This window comes from Cicer arietinum, chromosome 3 (genome assembly GCF_000331145.2).
Source record: "Cicer arietinum cultivar CDC Frontier isolate Library 1 chromosome 3, Cicar.CDCFrontier_v2.0, whole genome shotgun sequence".
Classification (NCBI taxonomy): Eukaryota; Viridiplantae; Streptophyta; class Magnoliopsida; order Fabales; family Fabaceae; genus Cicer; species Cicer arietinum.
In genome coordinates this window covers 66702553-66722955 of record NC_021162.2, presented here as the reverse complement: position 1 = coordinate 66722955, position 20403 = coordinate 66702553, and the positions used below count along the sequence as shown (strand labels likewise).

Genomic DNA, 20403 nt, shown 5'->3' with positions numbered 1-20403 from the left:
ATTAAAAAACACTTTAAAGTTTGTATTTAATTTTATTTATAAGATATAGTATTGGCATTTGTCTTGAAGAGTGTTGTTGTATCACGGGACATAGGATGTTTGATAAAAGTACATGTATTGTAACAATTTTCATATGATGCTATTATTTGGCTGTCATTAAACAATGATAATAATTTTTCTCCAATTTTAAATTTTTTTATATTAAACTCATGTTTAATTGTGTCATGACACAAAGAGTAATTAAGGCTACTAACACAATCACTTTAAAACTCTAAAATTAATCAAACAAATAAAATTTTATCTAAAATTAATATTGTTTCAATTTAGTCGTTTGGATTCTTATCAATTAAAAAATATCACATAAACTTGATTATATTAATTTAATTAATAATTTTTGTTACAAATAAAGTGTCAAGAAAACTAATATTTTTGACAAAAAATTAATAATATTTTAGGCTTTAAAATTTCTTATATTAAAATTTGTCTTATCTAGACTTTTATATATGTTGAATCAATCCTAAATTGTATTCCTAAAACTTCTTTATGCTGTCTTGCCCACAATTATCAAACCAAATAAAAAAAAGAATCCACAATTAATTATTAATACAATTCGTTGAAAAAATCTATAACAACCTACATTTAATCACAAGTACCCGTCTAATTAAAACTCTAGCTAAATAACTTTTGTAGTGAATGTTTCAATGATTTATATTATTCACATTTAAGTTTATTCCTTCTATAATTTACAATTAAATAAGTTTTTAAAAATATTTAAATATTTTGTCATTTTTAAAAATGAAATGGATTTTGAAGATTTGCTTAGCTGGAGAATGGAATTAGGTGGAGTCTAATGACATTAGAATTGCGTGTGACAGATTGTACAGTATGGATAAAATAAAACACCAAAGCTTGTCGGGGAATCAAAGTCTACGAAAGCGACCAAAATCAGTAAAATCGAATGTACATGTAGGTAATGGATTATTACTAGTACGTTTTACACAATATTGCATTTTACTCGGTTTAGCTCACACATGCTATGTTACGTTATGGTGTACCAGTGCATAACCTTCCCCTCCTACTCTTAAATTTTTAAATTGTTACATGTATAAGTTTGGGTTTAGTTGGGTTGGTGGAAGAAGAGAATCAAATCAGGATTAGACAGTTGGTTTGTTTGTTTCATATGCCCTACACTATATTACATTACATGTGATTTCCAAGATTTTTGTCTTGTAAGTTTTCATACCTATGTCCCACCACGCATTTCATATATCACCACAACTTTAATCTATATTCTTCTTTCAAAAAGAAAATATTCTCCTAAAATTTTAAATTTAAAGTTAATTTTTTAGATAGTTTCCATATACAAGTCAAAAAAGGATATTTTTAGATTATCTTTAAATATTTATAAATAATTTATTTATATCTATTAAAAGTATGTCACATAAATAAATTTATATTTAAATTACACAAATTTGTAAGTACCACTTACACATTTATTTATGTGACTTATTTTTATTGGATAATCGATAAACTTTTCGTAATTTTTCAAAATCAACTTAAACTTCACCACATTTTAATTGAGTTGAAGTTTATTTAATTTATTTTATTTTTTTAACTCAAAGTTTATTTAATTTGTAAATAAATTATTTTACATATTTAAGTTTATTATAATTTTATTGACAGATAATTTAATAGAGTATGCATTGCATCATTATCACCAACTAGCATTAATTTATTTGAAAAAAAGTCCATATTAATCTTTTTAATGTTAATAAGTAGAAGTTAACAACTTATAAATTATTTAATATTATTATTTATTTTTAATATACAATTCATTTAATTCAAGGATATTTAATAAGAATAATTAAATATTTAACATTCAAAAGAGACAATAATATATATTTGACTTATATTTTAAATGAAATTTTAAAATTTAATAGTATTTAATTGAATTTCTTTATAAATATAAAACTATTTTTTTTTGTAAGTGAAAGGAGAAAAATATTTAATAATAATATTTTTAAAATATTTTGTCAATTAAATTTAACTTTTTAATTTTCAATTATCTAATTTATTGATGATAGAAAATAATTTAAGTTTTATGTTTCAATTTTTATTGGAATTATATAGAGTAAATATAATCAATTATCTTTCTCAATATGGGTAATATGAAATATTTTTGTTTATAATTGGTCTTGGAGGTGTATTATTTTCAAAGTCAAACTATCATTTAAATAAAAAGTTATTTCCACATCAATAAAATTCAACAATGCATATATAGTTACCTAAAAAGAAGTGTTCGTTACCAACTAAAATGAAGCATTCTACTAGTATAAAGAAGACGTGTTTTTTTATATAGATTGCTCAATTACATGCTGACATTTAATCTAGCTAATAAATTTTGAGATAAAAAACTTTAATATGATAAATTTTAACCATATGAACTTATATTTAAAAGTGATTAAAAATTTTCAATTCTCAAATGTTAATTTTATTTAACTTATATATAATGTGTGTATATAGTTTAACTTAGGTATCAAGTTTAAACATGTAGCAGCGTTGAATTTGTTTAAAAGATTTATCAATTATTTAAAGTTTAAGAGAGTAATCTTTGTAATTTTATGTGAAAAATATTCGTTTAGAAAAATGTAGTGTATAATTGTATATGAAGGATATTTGATTAAAAAAATATAATTTATTATATATATTTCTAAGACATTTAATGGGTTGACCTAGTTATTATAGAAAAACTAAAAGAAAGAAAAGGTCGAAATTAATTAATTATCTATGCAAGTTGAAAGAAAAAAATCCATGACTGCTTTGGAATGGCCATTATCATATAGGATTTGCTCTCCTGCACAAAATCTTCTCATTAAATGGTGTAACCAAAACACACTGTTCATAAAGTCGTCCATCAAGTAGTTTTGATAATTAATTGACTAAGTTGACAGTAATATATAAACATTAATTTTCCCAAACTAAAAAAACTTAGAACATTTGGTCCCCCTGTTACATGGAATAGTGCATGACAACATGTTTCTAAGACTCTATAGGATGTACCAAAGGAGGACCATTTCCTTCATTCCATAATAGACGAGCTTATATGTAAATCACTTTTTCAATGTTTCTATTGGCTATTTTTTCAATGTGTAAAAATCATTTTGCATTATTTATATGTACGTTAAATAACTTTCCGAATATTTCTATAAAATAAATAAATATGTGAGCAAGGGCCATTATTCAAGAGCCACATAGACCAATGATAAATATTCTTCTTTTGTTGTTGAAGTGTAACCCCTTTCTTCTAAATAATAAAAATCCGTCGTTTCTTCAAATAGAATATAAAAATGGTATAAGGAACATTTGATAAGTAGATTGGAAAAATGACATGGATGAGATAATGTAAAAAAAATCATGTTAATTTTTATGGTATTGAATATAAACCAAAACTAAAATATGAGGTTTTTTACATTACATGAATTAATTTAACATTTAACAATATATTCGATCTTTAAGTTAATAATTAAATGATTTTTTTTCTATCATTTACATCACTATAATAATGAAATATTATTTATTAAATGTGTTAGTGAAATAAAATAAAATATTGATTATTTTTTATATGATAAAATATAAAAAAATCACTATAACACTTATAAATAATGAAATGATATTTTTTCTTCTAAAATCATATTTATAAAATATCAAAATCAATAAACAATTCTTTAATTCATACAAATAATAATTATTTTATTTATTTATATAATAAATATAGTAAAACTTTTGTACGATAGGAAATTCCCCTAAAGTATATTTGATTTTAATTATGTATCTAGCGTGGGCATTATGGATGCGAAAAAAGAATGGGAAAAGACAGTAGAAGATTTAGGTAAATTGGCCCACTAATTAGAAAAATGATGTTTTAATACGGTATCTAATAATTGTAAATTGATGTTTATATACGGTAAAAGGTCATTTCACTGTTGTAGGCGACAATGACATCATGCCTATGTTCCACTAACATTCAAAATAGTTAGAAGTAAATCATTGATTGGTTTGACATAAAAAAAGAAAATATTCAACTAGAAATAAAAAAGAAATGCAATAATATTTGAAAAATGAATGTTATAATGAGAAAGACTTAAATATTTTCCTTTTGAAGCTGAGCATAAGTTAAAGGAGCATGATCCCATAAGGTGAGTGGGGGATATATGGCATGAATGATGAGGTACATACATGGATGGACATGCATGGGAAGCAAATCTGAAAAGAGAATCAAAAGAAATTGGCCTCTCTTTGACACCACTCTTCCCCACCTGCCTAAGATATGGTAAACGCCACATGATTTCACACCCAACACAAGAGGAAAATAAAAGGGAACCATTGCTTACCTCACCTGTATCTCTTCAACGGATTTTTATGGACCCCACTCACACACCCTTTCTCTTTCTCTCTCCATCACATTCCTTTCCACTTTTGCTTTCACCCAACTTTCTATTTTCACCTTCACATTTTTATTATTCATTTTTCTCTAAACATTCATTTTAACACCTCAAATATAAATAAATATATTCACAAATTATTTATCAATTAATCGTAAAATTTAAACTCATACTTTTATTAAATAAATATGACTCAATTACTTATCAATTAAATTTACATTCTTAAACACATTTTCTCGCTATTACTTTATATATATATATACATGTAGACTTTGTATTATGTATATATAAATAAAGGTCACCACTCTCAACATCCTAAAAAATATTCAGTAGGATTTATTTGTATATTTTATTCATTCATTACATATATTATATATGTTATTCTAGTCTTTTTCGTATAACTTTGCATTGCTTGCCCTGTAATTCAAGATCAATTTAGAAAATTTGGAAGATTTGGGATTGAAATCTGGTCGGATCTTGCTTTGTGGGATGTGGATTTTGGTGGGTCTTATTTCACTACAAAGCTCATTTTCCAATCTCATCTAATTCCTCCTCCCATAAACACAAAAAACCACCCTTTCCACTTCATTGCTTAAATCCATTTACCTTTTCTAAGGTTCTTAGTTGGATAAAATGGTCATGGCTGCTGCAGAGTCACAATTTCATGTTTTGGCTGTTGATGACAGCATCATAGATAGGACACTTATTGAGAGGCTGCTCAAAACCTCTTCTTATCAAGGTAATCTAATCAAAATAATAATAATAATATTGCTTATTTTACTTTCTTATGTTAATGTTATTATATGATTGAACTTTGTTTTCTTAATGGCAGTTACTACCGTTGATTCTGGTAGCAAGGCTTTAGAGTTTTTGGGTCTATGTGAAAATAATGAGACCAACCCAAATACACCATGTGTCTCTCCTAGCAATCATCAGGTATAGTTTTGTTGTTCAACTTAAAAACAAAACAGAAAATTAATTTTCAATTTTTAATCACCTTGTTGCAGTATCTTTTTAGTTTCTTTTTATGGGGTTCTAAAATTAATTCCTTGGATTTGTGTCTTATAGGAAGTGGAAGTGAATCTTGTTATAACAGATTATTGTATGCCTGGCATGACAGGCTATGATTTGCTTAAGAAAATTAAGGTATGCTTTGCTTTTCTATTCCTGACTCATCTATCTTTTAATCAATATATTATTTTTCAAACAGAGGCTAAAATTTCTATGCATTCATTTTAATTTTTTTGTTGCTTACAATTTTGTCAACTTCGACTAGATTTATTTTTTACCTGAAATATCAAAAGTATAAACTTCTGGAATAATTTTCCTGAATGCTTTTGAGTTTTCCACCCAAAAAAACAAATCAGGTTCAATAAGTCACCAAAGATTATGTTTCCAAAAAAGGCATACTTTTGTAAATAGTAACTAGATTTGATTTTGAGTTAAGAAACTGTTTGAGAATATATGAAAATTATGTGTTTCATTATTCCACCTGAAACCAAAGACTTTAAAACTTTATAGCATTCTCTCTGATATTGCAGGAATCAACATCATTGAGAAACATACCAGTGGTGATTATGTCATCTGAGAATGTGCCTTCAAGGATTAATAGGTAACAATAATTCATGGAAATAAATATTGGATTTGGATTTTCCGACAGCCACAAATGCATGTAATTGTGTAGATAGTACATCAGAGATCATACGGTTTAGAAATTAAGATCTACTTTATTTATAAACCGTCTGATTTTAGATTAGACAATTCTCGATGTGTTGACTACACAATTGCATACAATTGCGACATCAAAAGATCCAAATTCATAAATATTTCATTTTACTTTAATTTTTCTAATTTAGAGATTTTTTATAACAAAAAAAAATCTGATTAAGCTATCAAATGTTAACAGATGCTTAGAGGAAGGTGCAGAAGAATTTTTCTTGAAACCAGTAAGGCTATCAGATTTAAATAGACTTAAACCTCACATGAAGAAAACCAAATTGAAAGATCAAAAACAAGAAACAGAAGAAAAGGTTGAAAACTCAGAAATTCAACAGCCAGATTCAGAATCACATTCACAGACACAACAACAATCAGTACAACAAGGAACCACCAATAACAAGAGAAAGAGTATTGAACAAGGACTTTCTTCACCTGAGACTGACAGAACAAGACCAAGATACAGTACTGGTATAGCCACTGTTGTATGATGTATATATATTTGCCAAATAATTTTCTTCAATTTCATTGTGTAATTCTTATTTAACTTTTTTTTTTTAATATAAAAATATTAACTTTTGGCGTTGGTTAATATAGGCTCTATAGATGTAGTGTAGAGTTGTTCTCTGTAAACATTTCCTGAAAATATTCCCTTCCAATTTTGTTTTCATGAAACATATATAAAAATGAAGAAAAAAATGAATAATAAATCATGAATGAGCTTTTAATACTTCCCTTCTTAACCAACAGTCATCAATTAATTTTGTTGAAAAAATTATGTGAAAAACATGTTGATAATGATATTTTGTGAAATATGTGTCTCTCCTTTTGAAAAGGTATTTTTCGTAATACTTTATGATTTTATCAATCTTAATTTACTATAATTAAAATAAATCGAGTTTGATTACATAAGTATATTTCAACTAGAAGTTGCAGAGATATGATATACGGATTCTAAGTTTAAATTTGAAATTGTTCATTTTTAAAGTAATAATTATATTTAATTAAATTTTCAACTCTGGATATATTATTTTCAAATTTATAGTTAGTTTTTCATAACAAAAAATTTAAAAGATTTTTACAATTTTTTTAGAAGATAATTAATTTAAAGAAAATTTAAAAGTAAATCATTAATTCGTGACTCAAAATTGTAACCGTTAAACGATTTAAGTTACAACAAAATGGTCCTTATATTGTCCGACAAATAGTATAACTTTAGAACTCTATTTACTTTCTTTCTCAAAATTTAAATATCCCAAAATTCCAAAATTCTTAAACATTAAAATCCACAAAAATAAGGCAGTTATGATGTAGATTGGCTCGTGGGTTTGAGTCTTTCATGCCAACTATTTAACTTATAATTTTTGGACCCTGCTCTCAAGTTGGTTCATCCTACTTAATTCATTGAGAAATGGACCGTAATGAAGTGTATTGGCTCGTCGGGTCAATTTAAAAATCTATTTCTTTCTTTTAATTTTTTATTTTTTCTACATTTATTGATGCATTTTTTTGTTGCAACCAAATAAATCTAGAATATGATTATTTGTGTAATGATTGAAATACATTGAAAATAATAGGACTACTTTTAAAGTTATTTTTTTACACGACAACTCATTTAAAAATAAGCACATTTATTTTTTTACGTTAACTTGTCGGTCTGTCAATAGATAAGTGGATTGGGAATTTCTATCTACCTACTAAAGTTAACCCGCTTCTCTTTATTTCAAGCGGATTAGATGGCAAAATAGATCAAAATTGAGAAGAGAATCATTATTTGTCACTCCTTACTACTAGTCAACATGAGTTTCAAGGACCTTCACTCAGTGTAATCCAAAAATTAACGAAACAGAGTCGAAAATAGTAATAATAAATATTAAACAAAATATCCACTCCGGCCCCTTTCCAATTGTCTTTGACTCTATGAACACCTATATGGGAAAGTGTAAAATTAGAGGTACAATTAATTGATAGATATAGAATAAATAAATTGATAAGAAATAATATAAGTTATAAAATATATGATAAATATTATTATAAAATTTATACACAATTGCAAATTTGCAAATTTTAAAACAATACATTTAACTTAATAATATCGACACAATTGTTAGTTAAACTATAATTTAATGATTTTTATTTTAAATTTAGATAAAAGATAAAATAAAATAGTTGAAAATAAGAAGAGAAAAAAAAAATTGTGACTTAGATATAAGATTCTGTTATGTTTTTTATTTTTGGTGAATCAAATCGGTTAAATTTCAAGACGAAAGATTGATTAAAAAAAATATCAAAAATTCGAATGAAAAAAGATAATCTTTTTGCTAGATAAGTACGTGACATATTCAATTGTCTATGACAAGGTCCTTCTAACCCTTATGATTATGACAATGATATAAAATGAAGAACAATGTAGCTAAAACCAAATCGAAAGATAGAGTTATCGGAGGACTACTTAGGTGTAATATGTTGTTGAATTTCTTTAAGTTACTATAAAAAGAAAACATTTTATGAACAATAATATCTTATAAGTCCGTGTAAAAAAAGATCTTGTAAATTAATATTTTAAAATATGTTAGTTTTGACAAAAATTATTAATTTATAAAATAATATATATATATATATATATATATATATATATTAATCCAATATACAGAGATATTGGATAAGCGATGCATCTATATCATCTTCTCATGCATAATTGATTAATTTAATTAGGATTTTAGTTTTTACAATATTGATTATTATTTTGAATAAATTTTATATATTATTATCTTATATTTTATGTGTTAATTCAGTCATAAAATTTGTAGTCAGAATTAGTAAATAACTCGAGATTAGATAGACCAATAATACAAATGCATTACTTAGTAAAAAATAAAATAAAATTTTTGTATACATTACTTTAATAGTATTTTAATTTTAATTAATATGTCAATGTCTCAAATATTGTTTAATTGGTCTTTTTGTGAATACTTGCATATTATTGTCTTATATCATTAATGGTTTTGTCTATTAAGTATATGTTGCCTGTAAAAAATAAAATCGAAGAGATAAAATTATATAAGTTAATTTAAAATCTAATTTAATCGTCAAATACCGATAATATTGAATTATATATTATGTTTAAATTTATACTAAAAAATTTACAGTTTTACATTATTTTTTATTTTTTTATTGTTTCATTTAAAGACAAAAAAAAATTGCATAAACTAAAATTAAATATTATATTAGTACACAACTAAAATATTTGAAGCCTAGGACCACCCTTCTCTATAGCTTTGAAAATAATTTAATCATGTAACTTTTAAATAACGAGTTTAAATTCCTCAATGAATATTACTTGTAAAATATTATTAGTGTTACTCCATATGAGTTAATAAATACCACTAATAAATACATATAAAATTGATACTATACATTCGAACTAAGTTATTATAGAAAATATATGACTCAACGATGTCAACATTACCGGTGTATCTAATATGAATTAGAGTTACAATTACAAAAATCAATTAATTAAAATCAAAATGTAATTCTAATGAAACATTTTTTTAAATAAATTGTTTTTCATTTTAAAATAGTTATTATATTTAACTATGTCGTACGGTATTAATAATTTTATTAAATTATTTTTAATATAAAATTGTAAAATAAATAATAATAATTTGGAAGTGACGCATGGTATAGATAATTAGAAGAAAAAAACAAATAAAATTGCTTTAGATACTATAAGTGACTATATTTTTAAGACAAATAGCATAATTGGGACCATTGTGAGATGAAGGGATTATGTTAGGGAGAAAGAGAGTGAAGAGAGCATGAAGTAGTGACAATTTAATAAGGGTTGAATTAAAGGGATCTAACCTACAATTGGGACATTGCTCGAGGTCTACTAGGCAAATTTGAAGATTGTTTCAGTTTTTGTATTAAAGGTAAAATACAAATTTAAAATCTAGTTCAGCTACTAATTCAAGGATATTCATATTCATTTGGTTGAAACGGCTATGTTTGTGGTCGTTTCAAGTTTCCACCGCGTCTTCACTTTCGACTATTGTTCCGATCCCGATTTCGCATCTCTTCCTTCTTTCAACAACCTCCGCAGCGTCATTTCCCAACACTCGCTGCTTCGTGGCCTTATGAAGGTACCGGTAACCCTGCCGCTGGGGCTCCTCCAGTGCCCGCCGTTGCATCACCTGTTGATCCCGCCACGGCGTCTAGACGCCGACAAAAATGTCGCCACCGTTGAAAATGGGACTGTACAGACTAACCGCAGTTCTTATTCTTCCTTTTTGAAATCCGATGCAAGCAAAGCGATTCATGCCGGTATGCTAAATATCACTTTCTAATTTTAGTTCTTTTTATTAATTATTATTTTAGCTGCAAATGTTTCTCCTTTTTTTTTCTTTTCGTGTTGTTGTAATTGTAGTAGTAACACTTAATATTTTTTAAAATTTCTAAAATTAGGTTATTTTTATCGGTTTATATTATTTAAATTTTACATATTTTTTAATGAAGCATTTGGATTGTGTATTCTTCATTGTGGATTTTGTATTTTTACTTATTCACCTAAATATTTTATTTTTATTTGAATACATTTTGATTTAAAATCTTAAATAAGATTTCTTTTATAAAACTAATCTCAACAAATTTATATAAAAAATCCCTATATTTCATTATGATATTTAATGTTAAATCTTTAATTTAAATCAAATATCTAAAATTGATTTTCTCGTCAAAATAGAATCTTAAATTGATTTTGTTTTTAAATGTTCACCGCAAATTTGTGTCCCTTTAAATATAGCTAGTATAAAGTAAAAAAAAAACACAGCATTTAGTCATCAAACAACTTCCTCCTCCGTACTTTCTTAGTCAGCATTCAGTCAGTAAATCTTCTTTCTTCAAATAAAAAAGAAAAAGTAAACCTTCTTTCTGTTTTCGTTTTTCTTTTATTGTTTTTTCAGTTTTTATGGTTTGTCTCATTATAGAAGTGGGACTCTTGAATTTGTTACATTTAGATATAAGATTCTACGTACATTGTTTGCTCTGTTCTGCATTCTTCTTTTCACCATGAGTGTTGTTTCTGATCGGTGCAGATATTGTACAAAATATGGGAGACGGGAGGGATAAATATTAACTAAAATATTATAATTGAAATTATTAAAAATTCTATAGTTTTTTTTTTTAGAGTTTCACATATTTAATACTTGGTAGACAAGTTGAAAAAATTAAAATTTTAATTCTCACAAGTTTTATAATTTTCACAGGTCACGCAATTCACACAATTTTTAGAACTTCACTCAATTTAATCAAATACAATATATTTATTTTACAATTTTCATTTTTGTCGAAAACTTTCTCCTTGAAAAACGCATTAATTTTCTTAGTGTCACTCCTAAAAAATACACATATTAATTAAAACAATTAACAATTAAAAAACAGTATCATACTATATTATATATCAATGGTTAACATGTAAAAATCTACTAATAGTTAAGGTGTTAGAGTTTGTCTGTTCGAAATTAGTTAATATATCCTTCAATAGTTTATCTATATACAAGCTTGTATTAATTTTATTAGTATAAATTCTAAGAGAGGGAGAGCCGAAATATGATGTAGGTTTCTCAAAACCTATATGGTTTGAGGATATTTTAATAATTTATCACTATTATTTTGATAATCTATCTTATTATATATATAAAAGAAATAATTGATAATATATCATTATTATATGTATAAAAAAATTTAAAAATATAGATGATGCCGTGGTCCATGCAAGCTCCCGAGAAGATCCGCTACTGTTTCTGATTGATTTAAATTTTTACTTTTGTGTTTTTTTTTTTCTTTTTTTTTTCTCTTTAAGTTTTCTGAGACTTTTACTTCTCTTTTTGTTACTAATTGTGTTCCCTGCTTAATTTATGTCTCCAGTTTCTCTCAAATTTGCGATATGGCTAGGGGACCTGTGAACCATGCTAGTATTTCTAAACTTGTTGATCAGGTAATTAATTAAGCTTTCTTTAATGATTTGATGCACTCCGCTTGCATGTCAATATGTGAAGTGTTCTTTGTTCGTATTTCTTAATTGTTGTATTAGAATATTACTATATTATATATCAATGGTTAACATGTAAAAATCTACTAATAGTTAAGGTGTTAGAGTTTGTCTGTTCGAAATTAGTTAATATATCCTTCAATAGTTTATCTATATACAAGCTTGTATTAATTTTATTAGTATAAATTCTAAGAGAGGGAGAGCCGAAATATGATGTAGGTTTCTCAAAACCTATATGGTTTGAGGATATTTTAATAATTTATCACTATTATTTTGATAATCTATCTTATTATATATATAAAAGAAATAATTGATAATATATCATTATTATATGTATAAAAAAATTTAAAAATATAGATGATGCCGTGGTCCATGCAAGCTCCCGAGAAGATCCGCTACTGTTTCTGATTGATTTAAATTTTTACTTTTGTGTTTTTTTTTTTCTTTTTTTTTTCTCTTTAAGTTTTCTGAGACTTTTACTTCTCTTTTTGTTACTAATTGTGTTCCCTGCTTAATTTATGTCTCCAGTTTCTCTCAAATTTGCGATATGGCTAGGGGACCTGTGAACCATGCTAGTATTTCTAAACTTGTTGATCAGGTAATTAATTAAGCTTTCTTTAATGATTTGATGCACTCCGCTTGCATGTCAATATGTGAAGTGTTCTTTGTTCGTATTTCTTAATTGTTGTATTAGAATATAATCGTTTGTTAACTGCCAAAATAAACTATGTAATTATCTTTAGATTCTTTACCTGTTTTATTTTTTAGGTTCATTTTGATATTTTGTTTTCTTTATGAAAAGTAATGGAATGTCATTAAGGTGTATTGATATTTTTAGTATTTTGAGAAAAATGTGAAATTTGTATGGATTGAGAAATTGCTCTGGTGATTATTAGGCTATTAGTTATTAGCTTGGATATTTAGAGTTTTATGTTGTTTGGGATTTTTATACATGAGGTTTTTATTTTTAATCTAGTTAGGGACATTATTACGAATTGTTAAGTTTACCTAAGGATTAGTAGTTACTATGTGTTTTGATTTCTCAACATTTCAATTTGAATTGAAATCATCACTGTTGAGTAGTTTTGTTCTCCCTCCCCCCCTCCTCCCCCCTTCCAAATCTCTTCAATATTTGGTCATCTGTTCAATTCACCTTTACATCAATATTTGGTTTACTTGCCTCATTACAGCTGCAACAGCTCATCAAGTTATGCCTAGAGCAGCATATGAGCCCGGAAGAAGTAAATGACACTTTACTAAAACAAGCAAAAGTAAAACCTGAAATCACTAAACTAGGTAATGAATTTCTTTTCCTGTTTTTTGTCACTCTTATTTTACCTCACCTTCACTTGGCCTTAGACTTTTGATTATTCTTTAGTATCTAACATGATTGAAATTTTAGTTGATAGATTTTGTAATATTATTCATTTGATTATAGACACTTTACTTATAGTCATGATTGTCTAACTTACTATTCTGAATAAAGCATACATTCTTGAAATCTGATTAAGGTCTTGATAAAATATAGCTATCTTTTATCATGTGCAAAGCTTAACCATACAATTTCAGTACAACATTGGGGAAATTAGTTTAGTTTGTGTCCGCCGTCCTCCCCAACCCGTATAACTGACAAGTTTTAGAAGAAATTGAGAAATTAGAAATTTGATAGTTGTGTAGTAGTTGGAATTTAGAATTATTAGCATCACTTTGAAGGGGTCTCTTTTCCCTTACATATGCTATAGGATGGTCATGGGATCATGTTTATCATCCCTTATTTTTTTATACATGTTTTATCATGTGCTTGAAATGTTATCACACATTCTATTATATTCTTGTCTTCGCTTTATAGTTAGACAGTTTCACTCAGCTTTAGCCACACTGCTAGGACTTAATAACAGATTTTGTAGGTTTATGACATAATAAAGTTTGAAAAATTATTTTCCTTCAGAAAAGATTCTTAGTAGAAACATTGGTGATGATGCTGTTTCTAGTTCATTTGGTTAAGTTGGCTGTTCTTGAAATCTTACATCAACCCCTGTGTATATTGAGCCACTGTTATGGGAAAATATCTCAAACCACTTCTTTATGGGATGCTGTTGTGCAAAAAATGTCAAAAGACTTGATATTTAGAAGAACCTTGTATATATTTAAGCACTCTTGTTCATGATTGTTTGTTCGGTAATATTCCCATTCTCATTTTACTTAAAAGATACTAAAAATTGAAAGCACTCTTGTTCAGTTGATACTTCAAAAATAAGCAACATTTTACTTCATTAATACTTCTAATTAAAGAAACTGAAGTATTTTGAATGCCTACAATTATAGAATAAAGAAACTAGTTTGTTTGCTTAATTTTGTGACTTCAATCAATGGCCAAAAAGACATTCCTGGATTAGATACTATTAGGATCATGATTCCAGAACTATTACATGTTTAAATTATTTTTTATTTAATATCACTCACATTATTGTCATTGACCCAGTTGGCTCATTTATTCTTGCTATATTCTCTTTATAATTACTATGGTTTAATATTGGGATTGCCCTTTTAAGGAAAAAAAATAAACTATCAACAATGGAATCATAGTTTTGATTGTCATTTGTGCTTTATCCATCTTGGTTCTTATAAAAACCACAGTAGTAATTATTAGGTTTGTAATCCTTGTTGCTATTTAACATTGTTGTATTGTTCTGCTGATTAGCTTTGGAATTGAAAAGCAACAGTTGCCTGGCTTTGTACCCATCCTAATGTGTTCTCTATAACTAAGTTTCTTTTTCCCCCTCATTTTTCAGTTTGGCAAAAGGCTTGAAAAACATAATGTAGAGTTCTTCCAAGTTTATTATCAAAGATTGATGTTGAAGCAGAAAATTAAAGTTGCATTGCCACCTACCTCTAATGGATTAAATTATCATGCAACTCCATCATTACCCAATTCCGATGGACCACATATCCCAACTAGTAAGTTTCTATCTCCACGAATATTGTTTTCATCCTTTTGGGCTTGATTTTTTTCCACAGTATCAAGTCTGTTGGAGTGTTTCTTCATATTTTCTCACACTTAGATGCACCTATTTATTTTTCCATTGCATAATATCCTGGTCGTTGTTTCTCACACTAAGATGCATCTAGTTATGCAGTTTTTGTTAGTTTAAACACTGGTAAGTGGGGTTTTCTTCTGTTCGAATGGTGTGATATCAGGAAGTTGAAAGAGACCACCATAAAATAATTGTTTCTTTTTCTGCTTGTATTCTTTTTAACTTCTATCATTCTGAAAGGAGTAGTTGTTAAAGAGACATGATAAAAAGATGTAGTTGTTAATGGGATAAACATATATCTAAGGGGTGAAGTTACCTGCTTTATCATCTAAGCTTGGTATTGAAAGTTCATTTGCAATCTTTTGTATTTTGGCTCTAAATGTCACTTTATTTTACAGTTACTGAGAATCCATCGTGTTATGATGCTGAGAAAATTCGTTTGAACCCAGAAAATATGCAACGTCGTGTGCAATCCAGTTTATCTAAGGTGTTCAATAACGGTGGGTCATCATTCAGCCCAAGTATGAATGTGATGGTTGATATGTCCGATATGTCGACCCAAGGACATGTTATGAGCATGCCTTATACTTGTAACTCAAACACGGCTCTGCAACAAGGAATCCATGGGGGGATGAATAGATCAGAACCTAGATGTTCAAGTTGTTCTCCTCACATGTTTGGCGTTGATGGAAATGTGCTTGAGGCCAACCCAATTGTCAGTGATACTTCAGCTATCCTATTCACTAATCCTGAATCCAACTCTCTTTATGTGAATGACACAATCCTGAATCTTCCAAAAACTTCAAATGGGTTTTTGGGACAAATGTCCAATGGAAATGTCCTGGAGGCTAGCCCAACTGTTGGTGATGCTTCAGCTATGCTATTCACTAATCATGAATCCAACTCACTTTGTGTGAATGACACATTCCTGGATCTTTCAAACACTTGTTCAAATGGATTTTTGGGACAAATGTCTAATGGAAATGTCCTAGAGGCTAGCCCAACCGTCGGTGATGCTTCAGCTATGTTATTCACTAATCCTGAATTCAACTCACTTTATGTGAATGACACATTCTTTGATCTTCCAAACACTTCTTCAAATGGATTTTTGGGACAAATGTCTAACGGAAATGTCCTAGAGGCTAACCCAACCATCAGTGATGCTTCAGCTATGCTATTAACTAATCTCAAATCCACCTCGCTTTATGTGAATGACACATTCTTGGATCTTCCAAACACTTCTTCAAATGTATTTTTAGGACAGATGTCTAATGGAAATTTCTTGGAGGCTAACCCAACTGTCGTTGATGCTTCAGCTACACCATTCACTTATGTTGAATACAACTCACATGATGTGACTGAGGCAGTTCTGGATTTTCCAAACACTTCTTCAAATGGATGTTTGGAACAGATGTCTAGAAAGTTTAGTGTTCCCGATGTGGCCGATCTTTTTCCTATGGGTTCTGGTATGTCCTCTCGTATTTATGTGGATCGATGTGTGTTTTAATAAAATGTTTTTTTTTACCCTTTTTCTTAGTTTTTAATATACAAATGTATGCTCAAGTAACAAAGGTTAGTTTGGATTTATCATCCGTGGTAATGGTTCAGCTTCTTGTTTGACAGATGTACTGGATATAGCTTTCCTAGATTTTGATAATGATTACTTCGATGAAAGAGGAGAACAAGGTAAGAAACTATCTGATTCCCCCATAAAATTTTGCTTTGTGCAACAACAAAGGAATTATGCTATCCCTGTGCCTTAATTTTTTTATTAGAGTTATTCCATTCTGGTTCCGGATCAGCTACTTGTATAGTATACCTGTGCAATCATGTAGAGTGCAATTGAACCCACATAGATTTTTAGTCCTTATTACATGCATGGATAATTTTTAAAATAATATCTGTTTCAACTGTTTATATTGCCTGCAGGTTGAACAAAGTGCTTAGCAAGGTGTTGTACATACAACCATAACGCATAGATGAACATAGTGATGGGAAATGCAATTTGGAACGTTTCCGTTGGACGGTGCAGATAATTAGTGAATATTTTTTCTCACGTGTACATTTTTTTAATCGTCTACCATGTACTTGGCATGATGGTACTTTGCTTTGTAGTTTGATTTTTATGTTATTCTGCATTGTATTTATTCATTTGATTTGCACAAGATAAATTGCATAAATACTTGTAATTAGTAAATTATTTATTATTTATAGACAGATGTTAGTGTTATAATTTGGAAGAGTATTTGTTACTAGCGATTTATTCTTGAATCTCGTTCTTAATACTTAATCTGAGGCTTTATTCTACGGTTATCTTTTTTAAAGAAAAGACTCATTGTTCAGCTTTAACTTGTTGCTCTTGGGCACAAGCCGCAACCGTGTGTGTGTGTATATACACACACACGTGAATTCATTCTTCCAATGAGAAGAATTTTAACGATAGAGTGGAGGACTAACCAAAATATTTGTAAATAATTTAAAGTGTTAAAATGATCACGTAAAAGAATCATATAATGTATTATATTCAGAAAAACTTTTTCTTAAAGCAATCTTTCGTTAAGCACCGTTAAAGTGCTTGTTCGTAAAACCTTAAAAGTATATTAAATAAATAAGTCTTATTAAAAAATTTATAACAAATAATAGACTTGTGCAACTTTTTATTTTTATTTTTATTATAAACCAATGTAATATCTCTTCAGACTAATTTTTGATAAATTAATTTGTTTGTGATAATCAAATATATATCAAGATAGTTAAATATATAATATATCAACTGTTTTGGTAGCCTTAGCTATCCATCCTTAAACGAGGCGTCGCCTTTGATTATACTTTTACATTATTCAATTCAACAATAAAATATATTAAAAAGGTAATTGAATAATTGATATGTCTGCTTTCAAATTAAGATTAAATATATAAATTTTTAGGAATTTCAAAAGCTTAGATACAAATTATAACTTATTTATTTACATGTATAGAATGATCATAAACAACTTACTTTAAGGAATCTGTAAATAGAACAAGAATAAAGGGTGAATTATCGTCATTTCTGTATAGATTTTAGAATTAGGATTTTATGATTACGACAATTATGTAATTAGTCACACAAGAGAATAAATAATTAAATTACTGCTACCGATCTAAATGAGCAACACTCATTCTTGCAAATAGCGTCAATGAACTTTGACGACTTTAAGATCCATAATATCCTTAGAATTCGGATAATATCCTTAGAGCATTTCCAATGGTGAACTTAATATGAGTTCTTTATATGGGTCCACTGTGCCACATGCAATTCACTCATTTTAGTGAACTCAACATGATTCAAGTTCTACTATGTCACATCACCCTAAATCAACTCATTCATTTTTTACGGTTTAACTTTTAAAAAATCATATTATATTATTATACATTATTTTAATTTAAAATTAAAATAAAAAATTAATTTAAAATAAAAAATTAATTTAAAAAGAAGTTAACATCTATATATTATTTTTATTATACATTATTTTTATTATTATTAATAAATTAAAAAAAAAATTAACGGTTATAAATTAATAAAAAAAGATAAATTTATTATTATTAATAAATTAATAAAAGGTAACTTTTATAATTATATTATTATTAAATTGTGAAAATAGATAGAAAAAAAAAAGTAACTGCTATGAAGCACCGTTCCTTCCTGACATGACAGGATCGGGATTACACCTTGGCACAACTCTAACGGTGAACCCACAAAAAACTGGAAGTTAAGTAATTACACGCTGGCGGACGAACTCATTTTCACTTCCGTTGGAGATGCTCTTAGAACTCGGATGAGGAAACAAAAATATTGGTGAACTATGCGGTTAAGTTGTGATAGTTAAAGTTAACCTTCTAATGAAATAACACATATATAACTAAATTGCTGAGGACAAATATCTCACATTGGATTTAACAAAATTGTTCGACTCATCACGATCCATTCAGCAACAATAGTCCAATACATAATTCCATGCTTAATACTAATTAATTATAATTTAATTAATAATAATTCATAATAATTGATGATCGTCAATTCATAGTTAATTAAATAATAATTAATCTGACATTTTTCGACTACTATTTTTGTTTATATTTCTTTACAAAAAATAATTTATGCATAAATATATTTTTTCGTCATTTATCTTTCAACAAATATTTGTTTTGATAATTTATTTGTCTTATAATTCATTTTTCACATTTCTACCTTTCTATCATTTGATAGTGTTAGACAATGAGTACATTATTGAAAATTTTAAGAATATCAACTATGGTAAAAGACAATTGTAATTTGTATAAATTTTTATGTATTTTGAATTTGTTTGATCATTATAATTATGTACTTTGTAACAATTAATGATATTTTCCTTTAGTCAACATATATATACTATTTAGTATAATGCTTCCATCAAACGAAAATTCTGGAACTGTCACTGAGTGCAAGTCTTACTATTGGGTTAAATGAATATTTTTTAAAAAGATATTATAATGGACACATACTCATAATTATTAGAAGGGAGATAATCTGATGTTGTTATAACTTTTGATGTAATTATAAAAATGACTAAAATTTATTATTTGCTGTGAATTAATCGAGACAAAATATAAAAGAATAGGGATGAATGAAAGAAAAGATAGTGATTATTACTATTATGTTACTATGTAATTTTTATTACAGTGTTAGCTCTGACACAAAGAAAAAAAACATTCACTAATATGCTCAATATTCGTACCACTCCTCTTAAGTGTTAGTCTAGTATTTCTTTCATGTCGAATTTATTTGAATTTTGAATCAATACCGAAATATATGCTCTTTTTATTTAAATTTTCTATTAAATATTATATTTAAATACCGATCGAGCTACCGGAATAGTTTTGTTATATTATTTTAACAAAATTTTATTATATTTGGTTAACAATTTTTTTATATTCCTTCGATTCTAATAAATAAAAAATAAAAATAAAAATAACAACTCCTACCTATTTTTCTTACTTTAAGCTAGATTTTTATGTCTTCATTTTTTTTTTATTATTTAAATTTAATTGTAGTTTTGATCCCTCTATTTTAGCTGAATCGCAAAAGTAGTTTTCCATTTTGTTTCTCTCCAGTTTTGGTCCCCAAATAAAATTTTTATCCAAA

At 27.3% G+C, this 20403-nt stretch overlaps 2 protein-coding genes across 4 annotated transcripts; both read left to right on the top strand.

The window, feature by feature from the left end:
* Nucleotides 1-4721: 4721 nt before the first annotated feature.
* On the top strand, nt 4722-6750 carry LOC101511954 (two-component response regulator ARR9). Its single transcript, XM_004493368.4, has 5 exons — nt 4722-5181; nt 5275-5378; nt 5511-5588; nt 5984-6054; nt 6349-6750. The coding sequence occupies exons 1-5, from the start codon at nt 5076-5078 to the stop codon at nt 6647-6649; spliced, it is 660 nt and encodes a 219-aa protein (XP_004493425.1). The 5' UTR covers nt 4722-5075; the 3' UTR covers nt 6650-6750.
* A 3171-nt stretch (nt 6751-9921) lies between these two features.
* On the top strand, nt 9922-17505 carry LOC101511202 (uncharacterized). Of its 3 annotated transcripts, none has more exons than XM_073365687.1 (7): nt 9922-10481; nt 12736-12805; nt 13398-13503; nt 15000-15165; nt 15692-16708; nt 16866-16928; nt 17172-17505. In XM_073365687.1, the coding sequence occupies exons 4-7, from the start codon at nt 15060-15062 to the stop codon at nt 17174-17176; spliced, it is 1191 nt and encodes a 396-aa protein (XP_073221788.1). In that variant the 5' UTR covers nt 9922-10481; nt 12736-12805; nt 13398-13503; nt 15000-15059; the 3' UTR covers nt 17177-17505. The 3 variants fall into 3 exon arrangements, with proteins under 3 accessions (XP_073221788.1, XP_004493423.2, XP_027188151.1); XM_004493366.4 differs by having other exon boundaries at nt 9923-10481; nt 15641-16708; XM_027332350.2 differs by lacking the exons at nt 9922-10481; nt 12736-12805; nt 13398-13503 and adding an exon at nt 13593-14857 and having other exon boundaries at nt 15641-16708.
* Nucleotides 17506-20403: the final 2898 nt, after the last annotated feature.